Source organism: Alnus glutinosa, chromosome 2 (assembly GCF_958979055.1).
Source record: "Alnus glutinosa chromosome 2, dhAlnGlut1.1, whole genome shotgun sequence".
NCBI classification, from domain to species: Eukaryota; Viridiplantae; Streptophyta; class Magnoliopsida; order Fagales; family Betulaceae; genus Alnus; species Alnus glutinosa.
In genome coordinates, this window is record NC_084887.1 from 17,113,342 (window position 1) to 17,129,760 (window position 16,419).

Sequence of the window (16,419 nt, forward strand, 5' to 3'; positions counted from 1 at the left end):
TGAGCTGCAAGTCGTGCTTTATTTCGGATCATTGTGCCATGTTCGTCTGATTTGTTCTTGAAAATGCACTTTGTGCAGATGATATTGTGATCAGTCGGTCTGGGAACCAGAGTCCAGACATCATTACGAGTGAACTAATGCAACTCATCATGCATAGCAGTAACCCAGCTGTCATCTTGCAAGGCCTCCTCCACTTTCTTCGGTTCAAATTGAGCCAACCCAAGAGGCGGGTTCAATTGGATGATTTATCAGATATGGATCTTGATCTGATGTTGGATTAGTTTCCTCAGTAGGCACAACATACGTTGAGTCAGGAAGAACATCTGCTGCTGTAGGAGAGACATGATGAATAGATACAGGATCAACTGCTAAAGAGGAAGTCTCACTTACATTATCTGTGGGAGAAGGTAGAGCCTCTAGGGTGGACTAAGAAATCTCCCCTTTGCTATGTGCCCTAATATCATCATCAATGACCACATTGATGGACTCCATTACTGTTTTTGTCCTGGTGTTATAAACCCTGTAGGCACGACTATTGGTGGAGTATCCTAAAAATATGCCTTCATCACTTTTAGGATCAAACTTTTCCAGATTTTTCCTGTCTCGTAGAATATAGCATTTACTGCCAAAAATATTTAACAGTGGGTTTCTTACCTCGCCAAATCTCGTAAGGAGTCTTGCTAGTTTCTGGCCTTAGGTGGACTCTATTGATGATATGACATGCAGTGTTGATAGCTTCTCTCCAAAAATGTTGAGCAAGATTTTTAGAATGAATCATCACTCGAGCCATCTCCTGTAAAACTCAGTTTTTCCGCTCCACAACCCCATTCTGTTGAGGAGTAATTGGAGAAGAAAACTCATGTTGAATGCCATAAGAGTGACAATATTCTTCAAACCGAGCATTTTCAAATTCTCTGCCATGATCACTTCGGATCCTCATGATGGAACAATTTTGCTCTATCTGGACTTTTTTTAACAAATGCTGAGCTGTTTCAAAAGCATCAGATTTTTCCCCAAGAAGAAGATCCCAAGTGTATCGAGAATAGTCATCTACAATAACCATAATATATTTCCTTCCACCAAGACTAGAGGTTCGGGTGGGACCTATGAGATCCATATGTAGCAATTCTAGATTACGAGAAGTAAGAATACCTGATGTCTTCTTATGAGCAACACGAGTTTGTTTTCCTATCTGGCATGGACCACAAACTCCTTTCCTAGTGTCTTTCATTTAAGGAAGATCTTTGACAACTTCCTTGCTTGCAATCTTGAGCATGTCAGTGAAGTTTAGATGACCCAAACGTTGATGCCACAACTCACTTTCATCACTGGTAGCTTTATTGCAGATGATTTGAGAATCTGAGGAGAGACCTGGAATGCCATAACAGTTGTCACTAGTCATTTTTCCTTCCATTAGCCACTTTCCATTGTTGTCAAAGATGTTGCATTCCTTTTTAGAGATTTGGACAACCAAGTTATCATCACACAATTGGTTGATGCTGAGGAGATTTGCCTTGAGACCTTCCACATATAGGGCCTTTTGAGATACTTCTATCCCTGGAATGTCAATCTGTCCTTTGCCAATTACCTTGGCCTGACTATCATCTCGAAAGGTAATTCTTCCATCTCTGCCCATTTGAATATCTTTAAGGACTGCCCTGTCACCTATCATATGTTTGGAGCAAGCACTATCCAAATACCACGAGTAAGTATCTAGGACTTTTAACGCAGTATGGGCAACAAAACAAAGATTGTCATCGTGTCACTACGATTCTTTTGTATAGCCATTCTTTTTGCATGTATTAGTTACAATGTTTAAGCTTTTAAAAATGTAGAAGTTTATGTTAGTTCCATGTTTTATGTAAGGATATATTGTTTAGATGTTTATGTTGTAACGTTAGATCTTTAATGTGATATGGTCATCTTATGAGATGTTATTAGATATATACAGACTATTGCGATGATGGGGTTAAAAAAAGAAATATTATATTGAACAGGGTCGTCACATAACCACTCTCGTGCCCATTGGGGTTGGCTAAATGGTCAAATGGGCCACCTCCCATTTGGCCAAAGAGAATGCTTGACCACCCCCTCATATTTATTTATTTATTTATTTTTTAGTTTATATTTTTAATTTTATCTTTCTATATTTTCAAATTTTTTTATTTTTTTATTTTTATTTTTTTTTATTTTTTTTTATTTTTTTGTGTAAATAACATATATTGCGATATGATTGGTACTAACGTAACACTCTGTTCTGTCAAAATTTTGGACATAAAATTGAGTACGGGATCTATTTTTGTTTTTTTATTACCACAACAACTTTGGAGCCAATTTTTATACCCTCCAAAACTTATTGTAAATTAGGGCATGTTTGGGTAATAATTATTTTTTTATTATATTTTTTTGTTTTTCAAAAACATGTTTGAGCTGTTTTTTAAAATTCAAATTCAATTTAGATTTTATCCAACTTTTTTTAATTTTGTCTCAAATTTTCTAAACCATTTAAATATAATTTCAAAAAACAAATTCTCTCAGTATTCACAATTTTAAATATAATACAAAATAACATAATATAATAATAATAAAAAAAAAATTATATACTCAAACGATCCCTTAATCACCTCAACTGATTTTATATTTTTCAAAAGAAAGAAAAAAACCGGAAAAACCAGATTTGCCCAATTAAGTCCGTAAGTCAAGTCAGGCAAAGCAAATGTACTAAACCTCCGTTTGGCACCAAGGGCAAAACGGTACGTTTACGGACTTCGTGCCTCCTAACCTCTTCTTCGTTGCGCGCCTTCACACCAAATTGCTCCGATTTCCATACTTGCCCCCTCAGTCCCTCTCCTTCTCCCTCTCCCTTCTATCCTACTTTTTGTCACTAAAAACCCCCAAATAAACCCTAACCCTAACCCTAATTCTTTCCGGTTCTCGGCAAAATCCACCTTCGCTCCATTCTCCGTACGCCCTTAAACCTTTTTTTTTTTTTTTTGTAATTTTTTATGGCTTTCAGTTTAAATTTTTAATAATTTTTAGGGTTTAAGACCTAATTCTCGCTCTGAGTCCGACTCCGACTCCGAGTGTTATTTGGGGCTATTCGTCTCTGTTTCATTTGTGTTCAATATATACGTGAGTTCCGATTTCGATCCGATACCCATAGATTTTAAATCGGTCTTTTTTACCCGATCGGTTCCGACCCGTGTTTGACCGGTTGGGTCAGGCGGGTCCTCTCGGACCTTGTCCGGTACCGATACGGCAGGCTTGGGTTTTGTCTATCCTCGCCAGATTACCCTAATTTTGCGGGTCGACCCGCACCCGTTTGTTGATTTCTTAATTAATACCGTGGTTTCTTGGTTTATTGCTCCAGGGGATGATTCCTGGGTCGGATTTCGGACCCGGCTCACATTCTTTTGCTTGCAAAAAGTGATGGGATTTTGCGAATGGCAATTATTTGCATGGCTCAATTTTAATTTGGTGTTTGCTGTGAATTAAATGTTTCGCAAATTAGAGTAATTGGTGGGTCTGTTATAGTGTCCTGAGATACAATCAATTTGTTCAATTAGGGTATGTTTGTTTCTGTGCAAGATATTTCCATGGAAGATTTTCTAGGAAAAAGATTACTCTGTTATCTTGTACAGAGAATTATCCAAAATACTAGCTTTTAAGAAATGTTATATACTGAGTGTCACTATTAGATGGTACTAAATGATAAGTTGAGTGGAAAGTGTACCAGGTTCCGTTGACACAAATAGCACATTGTTTTTTTTTTTTTTTGGGTAACTTTTTTTTTTGTTTTTCATATATATATATATATTATTATTTTTAAGGTAATAAGCTAATTTTATTAAAAGTGTAAGGCGCCCCTTAGTAAACTGGGAGAATACAAAAGGAAACGCTTAATTAGAGAAATGAGTTAGAAAATCATGTTTTTCATTAAAATATATGTAGTTATCAGTTTGGTAAATAAATTCCTGTTGTCGTGTTTGATTATTGCTTTAACTATGTTGAATTACTACTGGGGAGCTGATGAGTTGTAAATCATGTTTTTCATTAAAATATGTATAGTTATCAGTTTGGTAAATAAATCCTGTTGTCGTGTTTGATTATTGATTTAACTATGTTGAATGGGGAGCTGAAGAGTTGTTTGACCAAGGGATATACAATTATTTGCTTTGCAAAAAGGAAAACTAGATTTAGTTTATGCTTTTAGTTTTCCTTGTCCTGTTTTTGTTAGGGGCATGTCGAGTAGCTAAAAGAAACACAATTTATAGAGGTAGTAGACTTTTTATTCCAAGTTAATTTTACCACGCTTTGAGGAATTTTTGACATATTGGTCTATTTTTGGGAGAACTGATAACATCTATTTCTCTGCATCTCTGCATCTCTGCATCTCTGCATATAATGATGATAGATATCTCTTTTCATTTGCATGCAAAAGCAAAGGGCTTTTATGAATTTTAAGTTGAAGTTTGTTATAAATGTATAAGTTAAAAATATGTAAAGTGGTCAATGTTATCTTAGAATCTCTTTTTATCTACCCAATACCTCCCCCTCCTCCTTGTTCTTACAAGGTGAGGAAGCGCGATTCGAGCTAGACCTCATTGACCTTGTAATCTTCTTGTCCCCTTATTGACAAGAGATTATAATCTGATTTGATGTGGATGGTTTGTACAAATTTCTAACAACATATGTACTAAGTTGAGCATTGCAGGATGAATCCTTAAGCTTTATATTATCTCGTACCAAACCAAATAGTCATCCATTGCTGCAAGATAACTAAGATTCTATGTTCCCAGAGGGTCAGGCACTTTTTTAGTTACAGATCTATGAAATCCTATCTCACATATCTGGTTGTGGTCTTCATAGCAAATTCCTATTCCATCTCTCAACTGCCCCTCACTGGGTCATGAATAGATTCAGCCCTTTGATGTCAAAGTTATTTTATTTCTTCAAGAATTTTGTTGTAGAATCTTCTCTCTTTGCGTTGTTGAGTCTTTCCATAGTGTCTTATTTCAACTGTTGGATCTATAATTTATAACTTGAGTCACTTACTATTTATAGTCTCATCTCATTATGGATTACATATATATGCAAATCCTCCCGTTAATTATTAGCAATATTTATTTTCAAGTTTCACAGTGAGAATGGGATCCTTAGTCTTGATGTTGCTTTGTTGGAAACTTTAAGGCAAAGTCATCGTTTAGGCATAAGGATTTTTTGTTGGGCCTCAAAAGTAATTGCTTTGCATTAGAAAGCTAGTAGAGTTTATTGGAACTAATAGTGGATGCTGGGATAGCAACTGAAATGATAGTGAGACCCTCGTTAGGAATCTAAATGACAATGAGACACCCATTAAGAATCTAAAAGGATAGAAGAACCTTAACCTTTTGCACGACTTTAGGGCATTGGACGTTCTAGAAGTTGCTACATTTTAATACATGTTTTATAGCTTATGGTTTGTAAAGTAACATTGATGCTTGAATAAATTTAACATTGACCATGCATTAAGGATCTTGGGTGCAGGTAACAGGAAACATTTTGTATAGACAGAGGGTCCTGTGCCACAACCTTGATTTGTGGTCTTTGCTTAGCTAGTTTCAGAATTCAGTCTCTTGTGACAGAATTTTGAGCTTAGCAAGAGAAGAATCCTAAGTATGTCACTTGTTCCTCTTTAAGGATAAGTGTTTCTGTTCCATTTCCATGCTATGAGTTAAACAGATATAGAAGAGAAAAATTAATTCAATTAATTCTGAGATGAATTACTTGTTGTTTGGCCTCTTTTGCAAGACCATCTTATCCATGGTTTCCACAAAATTTTTAATGGCTAACCTTTTCCCTCACCTGTTTCTTGAGCTAGTATGAGACTTTCCAATAAGCTTGGTATTTTATTGATACAAATCCCATAGATTGCTTATTAGGAACAAATCCCATAGTCTCTTTGTAGGAAAGTCTCAAGTCTGTTTTAGGAAAGATTGATCCACGAAGGATAACTTGTAGATATTTTAATGGTTTTCAAACTTGTAAAGTTGTAGGGGTCTTTAGAGGAATGCACGGATCAGAATGTATAAATGCTTTCCTTCATATTAATTTTGGGTTAATTTCGGATAGAAAAGGACGTGACTTGTTTTTTAGGTTGATAGTCATATCTGTGAGCATGCCATTTCTTGGTGAGTGTTTCTGCATGTATCATATTAAACTATTTGAAATGGTTTTTTACATACGGGGAATTAACAACCTGTATTTTCTGTTTTGTGGTTGTTAGGTTTTGTCTATGTTAATGTTCTTGGTTTCATGGTTTATATGCATTGACATAACATATTTGCATATGTTTCCAAATTGCAGATATTGGTGAAAGATTTAGTTCATGCAATGGATTTGTCAGATGCAGTGATAGTCAATTCTAGCCGATTGAAATCTGTTGTATGGAATGACTTTGATAGGATTAAAAAAGGTGACACCTGTGTGGCTGTATGTAGGCATTGTAAGAAGAAACTTAGTGGATCAAGTACTAGTGGAACATCTCATTTGAGGAATCATTTGATTAGATGTCAGAGAAGATCTAACCTTGGGATACCTCAATACATTGCAGCAAGGGAAAAGAAAAAGGCAGGGACCCATGCTCTTGCGAATTTCAATATGGAACAAGAGCAGATAAAGGATGAAATGCTTAACATTGTAAATGTTAGATTTGAGCAAGAGCCGATGAAAGATGAGGCTGTTAACACTGGAAACAGTAACTTTGATCAAAGGAGAAGTCGATTTGATCTTGCTCGAATGATAATCTTACATGGCTATCCATTGGTCATGGTTGAGCATTTTGGATTCAGAGTATTTGTTAAAAATCTCCAGCCACTTTTTGAGCTTGTGACATTTGACAGAGTTGAGGCCGACTGTATGGAAATCTATATAAAAGAGAAACAAAAGGTGAATGAAGTGTTGGATAAATTGCCTGGTAAAATCAGCCTCAGTGCTGACATGTGGGCTGCTTATGGTAATGCTAAGTATTTGTGTTTGACGGCGCACTACATCGATGAATCTTGGCAGTTAAAGAAGAAGATTCTAAATTTTATTATGGTTGATCCTTCTCATACAGAAGACATGCATTCGGATGTTATCATGACATGTCTGATGGATTGGGATATTGATCGTAAATTGTTTTCCATGACGTTTGATAGTTGTTCTACCAATGACAACATTGTATGTAGAATCAGAGATCGGTTGTCCCAGAATAGATTTCTTTATTGTAATGGTCAATTTTTTGATGTTCGCTGCGTGGCGAATGTAATCAATTTGATGGTTCAGGATGCCTTGGAAGCACTATGCGATGTAACCAAGAAGATACGGGAAAGCATTCGATGCGTTAAAAGTAGACAAGCAATGCAAGCAAAGTTTAATCAGGTGGCTGAAGAGGTTAAAGTCGAGAGTCAAAAGTCCTTATGTCTAGATAATTCATTGCGATGGAGCTCAACACATGTTATGCTTGAAGTTGCCTTGGAGTACAGGGAGGTGTTTTGTGTTTTGCAAGAAAATGACCCTGTCTACACAATGTGCCCATCCAATATAGAGTGGGAGAGAGTGAGTATCGTTACTAGTTACTTGAAGCTCTTTGTGGAGGTGACTAATGTTTTGATGAGGTGCAAGTCCTCAACTGCAAACATATATTTTCCTGAGCTCTGTGATGTTCACTTGCAGTTGATCGAATGGTGCAAGAATCCTGATGCTTGTATTAGTTCTGTGGCGTCGAAGATGAGAAGTAAGTTTGAAGAATATTGGGAGAGATGCAGCTCTGGTTTAGCAGTTGCAGCCATGTTAGATCCTCGATTCAAGATGAAATTGGTTGAGTATTACTATCCACAAATCTACGGCAGTAGCGCTCCAGAACGTATTGATGATGTTTTCCACTGTGTGAAGGAACTGTACAATGAACATTCAATCTGCTCGCCATTAGCCTCTCTTGATCAAGGTCTGGCCTGGCAAGTGGGCGGTGCCGGTTCCTCACCTGCGTCAAGGGATAGGCTGATGGGGTTTGACAAATTCCTAAACGAAACATCACATAGTGAAGGCAGCAAGTCTGATCTGGACAAGTATCTGGAGGAGCCCCTGTTTCCTCGTAATGTAGATTTCAACATATTAAATTGGTGGAAAGTGCACACTCCCAGGTATCCAATCCTATCCATGATGGCGCGCAATGTGTTGGCAATGCCCATGTCTAAATTTGCCTCAGAGTTTGCATTCAGCACTGAACCAAGAGTGCTTAATCGTGACTGGACTTCACTCCCTCCGCCTACAGTACAAGCTTTGATGTGTTCACAAAATTGGATACGGAGTGAACTAGAAAGTTAGTTTATTTTCAGCCACCCAGAATCTTCTTCTTTTTGTTTTATTATGGTAGATCATCTAAACTATACCTTGTCCAATATTTTGATGCATAGTAGTTGGTCAATTTTTGTGCTGTCTACTTCAACATATGCCAATATGCCATCCTTATTCGTTACTTACATTGGTGTCCTCACAAAACCGTTTCCTGCTTAAATTGTATGGGTGTCTTTCATCTTAAATTGGTCTGTAAATTCCCTATTGATCTCAGGATTAAAAGTGAAAAGGTGTAGATGTAAAATTTATACTCTGTAACCAAGTAAATAATGCTACGTACGTCAGAAAGTTTTACCTCATCGCCTGCCTATAGTATTTTCTTTTTCATCATGTTCCAAGTGAATTTGTTTTTCTCTCTTTTAAAAAAAAAAAAAAAAAAAAATATAGACTTTCTTTTTTCTTTTTCTTTTTTTCTTCTATTCAAACATGGAAAAGGGGAAGGGGATCAAGCTACAATCCAACCGAACCATAACGGAAAAGGCAGCAAACACAGACACAAACAGAGAATAGTAGGCAATGGTAATCATCAATGATTCCAGAAAAATCATAAACGAGCCGGGCCTTTCCTAGGGCCGCACTAGGCGGTTTAAAATGGCAAAAGGACTCAAAGAGCCCCAACCAGTAAAAACAACAACCATCGAGAGAAGGTTGTTGCAGAAGAACCACTGCCAAAGACCGGAGAGGAACTGTTGGTGAAAAGCGAAACCCAGCTACAATAATCTCCACTAACAGAACAGCTTTCAAAGGAACTAGGAGATTATAACCCAAATCACATAACAAAACCAACAAAACACAAAACAAAAATACAGAAAACACCCACAAAAGTGTGGGAAAACAATAGAAATACAACGAAACAGTAGTAGCATCAGTGGAAGAGGAGCTCGCACGGTGGTGGACGGCTATCTACACGTCAGGGCGTGAAGAACACGCACCAGTGAGTAAGATCTACTCGCGGGCGCGTGGGGTCTACACGCCTGCGTGTAGAAGCCGGTTGGAGACAAAATCGGTGGCGGATGGAAACGGTGAAGCCGAGGAGCATGGTGGTATGGCGCGTTTGAGGGTGGGGCTTCCAGAAATAGGTAGATCTGAGTTTGAAAAACCTAAATCCAAAAATTTCAAGAAATTGTCGGATCCGCCAAAGGGAACGGTTGGTGGGAGCAGAATCCAAAAGGATGGTGGAGGAGGAGCCGATGTTGGTGTTATTGAAAGGTAAAACCTCAAAAGAGGTAGATAGGGCCTCAAAAGAGGCAGGTACGGCTTTCAAGAAGGCCGGTGGAGCCTCAGAAGAGGCTGGAAAGGGAGGGGGAGGTAGGAAAAGGGAAGAAAGGGGGAAAGGGGAGGAGGAGGCAGTGGATTCCACTACCTCCTCCCCGAAACCATGAGTAACAGAGATGCTTTCTGCAGGGCCAGGAGAGAGAACGGAGAAAATTGAAAGAGCTACAGTCTTGCTGATTTTAAAATATAGACTTGATCGCTGTGATTTACCACTATCAAAATGCTTCAAAGCTTTTTCAAAAGTGACAAATTTAGTTTACTTGACTTTGACCTTTATCAAAATGATTATTCCGTCCATCTGTCGTCTAAAAACTTAATAGAATTTTAATCATGTATCAGAAGACATCCATATTCTATGAGATGAAGCAAATCTGATTTCTCCTTCCTTGTTGGCTCGTTGCTTTGATTTTCTGTTTTAATTCTCAGTTGTAGCAATCAATCAATCACCAATATTTTTTTGTGGCGTTGGCTTATTATATCCAATCAGGAGAAATACAGAAAATTTGTTTAGAGTTTAAATATTTGAATATTTGGCTTCAATTTCTATGGATTCTAATTAACTCAAATCTTTTGGTTCATGGACATCAAGTTTACTAAAATCCAGAGTGAGACAGAAAAAGCTAAACAGAATTTATAAGATCTTGGAAAACCCACAGGACAGTGATTTTATAAGATGAGCTGGATTTTGGCAGTTGAGAATAAGATTGTATAATCACATATGAGAATAAGGTTGTATAATCACACATAATATTATACATGAGAGGCCTATATATATAGGCTAGTAACCCAGATATACACACCATTAATCCATGTGGGACAAGGTACATATGTACACATAATACAATCCAATAGCCCCCTTCAAACTCAAGGTGGAGTGCGAGGGACTATCTTGAGGTTAGACACAAGATTGCGAACCCCCCAGGAGGATTGGACTTTGTGAAGAGGTTCACGAGTTGATCATGAGACGTAACTGAATGAAGCTGTAGAGAGCCCTGAAGGAGATGACAACAGACAAAGTGTGTGACGCCTCAAATTTGAACCAGCAAATTTGTAAACAAAGACCTCCGGTTTCCATGTGATGTTACTACATCAAAGATGAAATATAACACATCAGAGCTAACTGAAATGTCTCTAGACATTTATTAGAAGTTATTAAGGTTTTCTTTACATGTGCTAAGCATACTAGATACATCAAAACAAGTGACCACAGTTGGCACGTAAGCATACATAGAGAGCCTTCCAAATACAAACATCTTTCTCTAAACACGTTACATAAAAAGAATGTAAACACGAATGATTACAAACAAATACGACTAGCTACATAAATGTTAGCTTAAAATCTTTAATGCTAGCAAAAGTAATCCAAGCCTTCATCTTCTGGACCTGCATCAACAACTATTTGATTGTGGATATTACTGTGATCCCATATTGTAATTGTGTGAGTCAACTATTTTAATAATATAAAGATTACTGATTTATTAAAAAGCACATAATGCAATTATGTAACCTTATGTGTGTGTGTATATATATATACACAATTTATGGTCCATAGTCATAGAGTGAATATAAATATATATATAAAGCAATGATATGATGACAGTTTTATATACAGAGTTTTATTTATTTTCTTTCTTTCACTCCACTCATTTAGAGTCATTACTCGATTAATGGGTTTCTAGGAGCTGTAACTCTCTTACCATTTGTTGTGAGTCTTAAACCCCCGATCTTATTAATTACTGCGGGACTTGAATCTTCGGTCTTATTTATTAGCTTGCTACTGTAAGCCTATTGATGAGTGCCAAATGTTGCATATATGGACCCCTTAATTTGCATTTATTAAACCTTTAGTTTTATTATTTTCTAATTTTTTTTGTTAGTTTTGGTATTTTAGTATTTTGCAGGTTATTGAGAGAAAACAATAGCTTTAAGGTGAAAGAAAGAACACTTTGAGAAGACCTAGATGATGTGGTTATGTTCAACCAAATCAAGGAGAGGACTAAATCGAAATATTTTTAATTGGAGTCAAAATCGGATTCGATTAAAATTCAGATTCTGCACATGTCACAGTATTTTAGCCATAACTTTCAGATCAAGTATCTAATTAAGATGAATCAAGTGGCGTTGGAAAGCTAACTGAAAATCCTACAAATCATTATGAAATATAATTTTCCTAATTCGGATGTCTGCTATGCTAAAAGTGTCCCGCAATAAAAGACCACAAATCTGGACGAATTTGGAATCCTTTTCCTTCTTCGCTTGAGTTTTCAGTCTCCTACTCAAACTAGAAGACTAATCTTTGATTTACTAGAAATTCTAGGGCTTCTAGGATTTGTTTTCTCCTTATAAATAGACCTCTAAGCCTTAAGAAAAAGTGGTGAAAAGCTAGAGACCAAATATATTCTTTTCTTTTTAGTTTAGTTTTAGGGTAGGTTTTATTTTCAATAATCATGTGTAGCTAGATTTTCAACTAAGGTTGAGGATGAAGCCTCATCAATGAAGAACGACAGCACTTTCATGTAAGTTTTTATTATCCGATTTTATTGGGTTTTATATTTCAATTGTTTTACTTCTTTTCAATTTGTAGAATGATTTTTGGATATCTTTTGTGATTCAAGAATACATTTGATGATTTGAGATAATTTCACATAATTGATTGCTTGGTTTTTATTTACAAAACAATTGGATACACCTTGTGATTTATTCTACGGATACATTTGATGATTTGGTTTATACCGAATATTTTTGTAATTTGTGTAAAGAATGGATACATGAGATGTTTTGATTAACTGTTTAAAGCATAGTAAAACATACTTAAGATTTTAATTGTGAGAACTTCGAATTAATATTGATGAACATGGAGTATGTTGTTATGAATCGGTGAGTGTGGATTCCAAAACCTTAGTATTTTTCTTTTGTTTTATTTTACTTTATTTGGTTTATGTTTCCTTTCTTTATCAAAAACAATTTCTCAATCTTTTGGAACTAGGTTGAGATTTGATTAGTTTAGTAACAAAATTGTCTTTAAAAAACACAATTCCCTGTGGGATCGACCTCGCACTTGTAAAACCTTTTATTACAAGCAATTCGTGCACTTGCGAGTACAATTAAAATTCGCATCAAGTTTTTGGGTCCCAATCTTTTGGACCCAAAAAGATTTACTTTATGTTTCCTTTCTTTATCAAAAAACAATTTCTCAATCTTTTGGAATTAGGTTAAGATTTGATTAGTTTAGCAACAAAATTGTCTTTCAAAAACACAATTCCCTGTGGGATCGACCTTACACTTGTAAAACCTTTTATTGCAAGCAATTCGTGCACTTGCGAGTACAATTAAAATTTGCATCAAGTTTTTAGGTCCCAATCTTTATCAAAAAACAATTTCTCAATCTTTTGGAACTAGGTTAAGATTTGATTAATTTAGTAACAAAATTGTCTTTCAAAAACACAATTCCTTGTGGGATCGACCTCGCATTTGTAAAACCTTTTATTGCAAGCAATTCGTGCACTTGCGAGTACAATTAAAATTCGCATCAAGTTTTTGGGTCCCAGCCGACTGAAAACCTAAGGTCCTAGTCTTGTTTTATTATGAAATCTTTCATGGGAGCCTAAAGGCCCACTGGTAGCCGTTGCCCACTTGCTACTTACCAACTTTGTTATTAACAAAATTCATTAATCACAATAGAATGCACAAAATGCATTATCCGTTCACATGCATATATTTAAACAAATCTGCAATCAATGTATTATGGAAATTAAATCAGCATCACGCTTAGCAAGTAATTTATACTTACATCCCTTTAGTGCAATCTCTTAGCTCATCATTTGCAAATAATTAGATATACATACATAGGATATCATTATTATTATCACTCAAAGAAGTCACACTTAAACATGAATCTTAATTTATTTATATATACATACATAGATACAATTATCATTTACCCCAAAAGTCATTCATATCCATATTATGAGTTTAAGGAACTCAACATGATAAACATGCTTTTAATTTAAGGAGCTCTTTTCCATAAAATATTAAAACTCATCCAACAATACTCAAACATTTTTCTATTAAAAATGGTTATTTTAAAACACCAATAAAATTAACATTTTTGATTATTTTAAAAAATCCCAACTCAGCTGGTTATAAAATTAGTCAATAAAACCTTGTTAATCCTCAATTAAAACCAATCTAAAATAGGACAATAAAAACTCCTCCAACTCATTCGGCTAATACAAGAATTGCATAATTTTATATCCAATCAAAATCCATCATCAACTAAGCTTTAATCTCAAGATTAATATCAATTCATGCAGTTAATACAAATCACAGTACACATCCAACTTTAGAATTTAGCAACTAAAATAAGGGGAATAACCAAAACAGGACACGGCCAAGACATACTGCAAATCCACTTCAAAAGTCAACAAATCACCAAACCATTACTTCCACTCTCAAACTGGTTGCTACCCCAAACACAAGGAGAATAATCCAATTGGCTAAACGGGGGATTCATACCAAAAATCAGTTTAAACCAAAATGGGGAGACTCGTCTACACAGGGAAATCATGCTTTAAAAACCACTTGGCCAAAACACCACACAACTGGTTAAAACACTACACTACAACCATCAACAATCGAACACCATAAAAAATCCATACCCAATTTCCAGAACATAGACCAATCACTCACAACCCACACAATCGATCCAATTGGCCAACTTCAAAAACCTCAACCCATCAACAAACCAAAATCAATACACGACCGAAACATCACACGACAAAACACACTTGGTTCAAAGCAAGGGAATAACACCTTGATGTGGTCTTTTGTTTACCAAAATATATCAATAATAAAATTACCATTCGCAATAGTACAAATCCTTGTAGGATAAGGCTATAGAGAGGGTGTCAAACCTCAAGGACTGCAGGGGTATTGTTATCAAGTTTATGAAGATTAAAAATAACTAAAGAAAAGATTGTTTGATTTTATTTTGTTTATAACTAAGTTAAATGCATAAAATTAAAGACATAAAAATAAATATTGTAGTGATGAGAGAAAGAATAGGGGGTTGATTTCACTACTCACCCCATGACAATGGTCAATCATAAATTAATAAGGGAAATTCATACTATGCATGATATATGGCTCGTCTCACTCGAGTAGTCAAAAAAAATATCATCTTTAAAGAATAAGTATAACCCATCTTCGGTTGGCACGGAACGTCCACCTAACCAATAAGATGTAGTACGACTCGTCTTCCTTAGGTATGAATTAGTTATGCCTTTAAAATGATACACACAATCAATGGAATAGTATAATTCATCTTCGGTTGGTACGAACTGTCTACCTAAATTACACTAAACTAGGGTATAGTACAATCCGTTTTCCCTAGGCATGACCTATCTAACCCTCTTAATCATATGTCAATTAAAAACGTTGTATAACAATCATTCACATAATCACAGAAAATATGAAGGATTGAGTTCAATCAATATAAAAGACTTTCTAAGACAAGATAAGAAATTCATAATAATTGAATATAAACATTAAGATTAATTTCTTTAATTATACAACCATCATGTATACAGAAAATTCAAAATTAAAATACAATTAAACCATTGTTACTTGGAAAGGGCTACATCAACACCCTATTACAAATTTAGCCAGTCATCGTGGTGCTAGGATGGCCTCCTGTCATGTTCTTCTCCTCTTCAACTTTTCAAGCCTCCAAGAAAAATATTCTGTCTAAAGCTAAGCACACCTTCTCTTGAAGCTTAGGGATCTATTTATAAGGAGCAAACAAGTCCTAGAAGCACAAGAAACTCCAGAAAAATCGTACTTGAGTCTTCTAGTCAAATTAGGAAGCAATCCTAATACAAATCGGAATAGGATTCGTCCAGATTTGCGATCATTTATTGCGGGGCAATTTTGGTATAGTAAACGTTCGAATTAGGAAAAACTTATTTCTAACACATTTGTTGAATTTTTTATTATCTTTCTAACACTACTAATTTTGTCATAATCTGATTTTTGAAAAGAAAGTTATGATCAACATACTAAGACGTATGGAAAATCCAAATTTGAATCCAACCCAATTTTGACTCTTATTGGAGAATTTTCAATTTAATCATTTCCTTGATTTGATTAAACCTAACGATATCATATAGGTCTTATATTATGATTGGTTAAGCTTAACCATATCTTCTAGGTCTTCTCAAAGTGTGCTTTAAACCCAAAATCAATGGAATTAATTGCATGTTTATTTAAAACCTGAAAACAATAAAACAACACAAAATCAAACAAATAATAATGCTAAGGAATTGACATATGCAAGTTAAGCGGCTTGAATGTGCAACATTCGATGCTTATCACACCTCAAGCTTCAAAACACACGGGTTCTACCCAAAAACATCAAACCCAAAACATGGCTCAACCGAAACACACACATACACTCAACCGGATCAGAGGATCATATAACCGACGAAAAATTAGCAAACCAAAACACTCAATTAGCCATAAATCAACGAGAACAAACTAAATCAAACTAAATCACAAGAATTTACTCACTTTGAGGATTTTCACAGAAAATCCACTAGAAGAACAGTAGAATCAACAAGGTACCGATTCTCCACAGAGATCGCCAAAAATTGCCTCTAAACCGCCGGAAGTCACTTACTCTAACTCCACAGGCGACGACCAACATCACCCACTGGCACCCACTAGAAATCACACCTCTGATCTCCCTCTCTTAGTCTCTGGATCTCTCCC

At 35.7% G+C, this 16,419-nt stretch overlaps 1 protein-coding gene across 2 annotated transcripts; it reads left to right on the top strand.

Moving 5' to 3' along the window:
• Positions 1-2,685: 2,685 nt before the first annotated feature.
• On the top strand, positions 2,686-8,675 carry LOC133861690 (zinc finger BED domain-containing protein RICESLEEPER 2-like). Of its 2 annotated transcripts, none has more exons than XM_062297482.1 (2): positions 2,686-2,964; positions 6,346-8,675. In XM_062297482.1, exon 2 carries the CDS (start codon positions 6,373-6,375, stop codon positions 8,344-8,346), a length of 1,974 nt encoding a protein of 657 aa, XP_062153466.1. In that variant the 5' UTR covers positions 2,686-2,964; positions 6,346-6,372; the 3' UTR covers positions 8,347-8,675. The 2 variants fall into 2 exon arrangements, with proteins under 2 accessions (XP_062153466.1, XP_062153467.1); XM_062297483.1 differs by lacking the exon at positions 2,686-2,964 and adding an exon at positions 5,024-5,655.
• Positions 8,676-16,419: the final 7,744 nt, after the last annotated feature.

Coding starts and splice junctions, on each gene's coding strand:
- LOC133861690 (XM_062297482.1), top strand. CDS start 6,373: ATGGATTTGTCAGATGCAGTGATAGTCAATTCTAGCCGATTGAAATCT.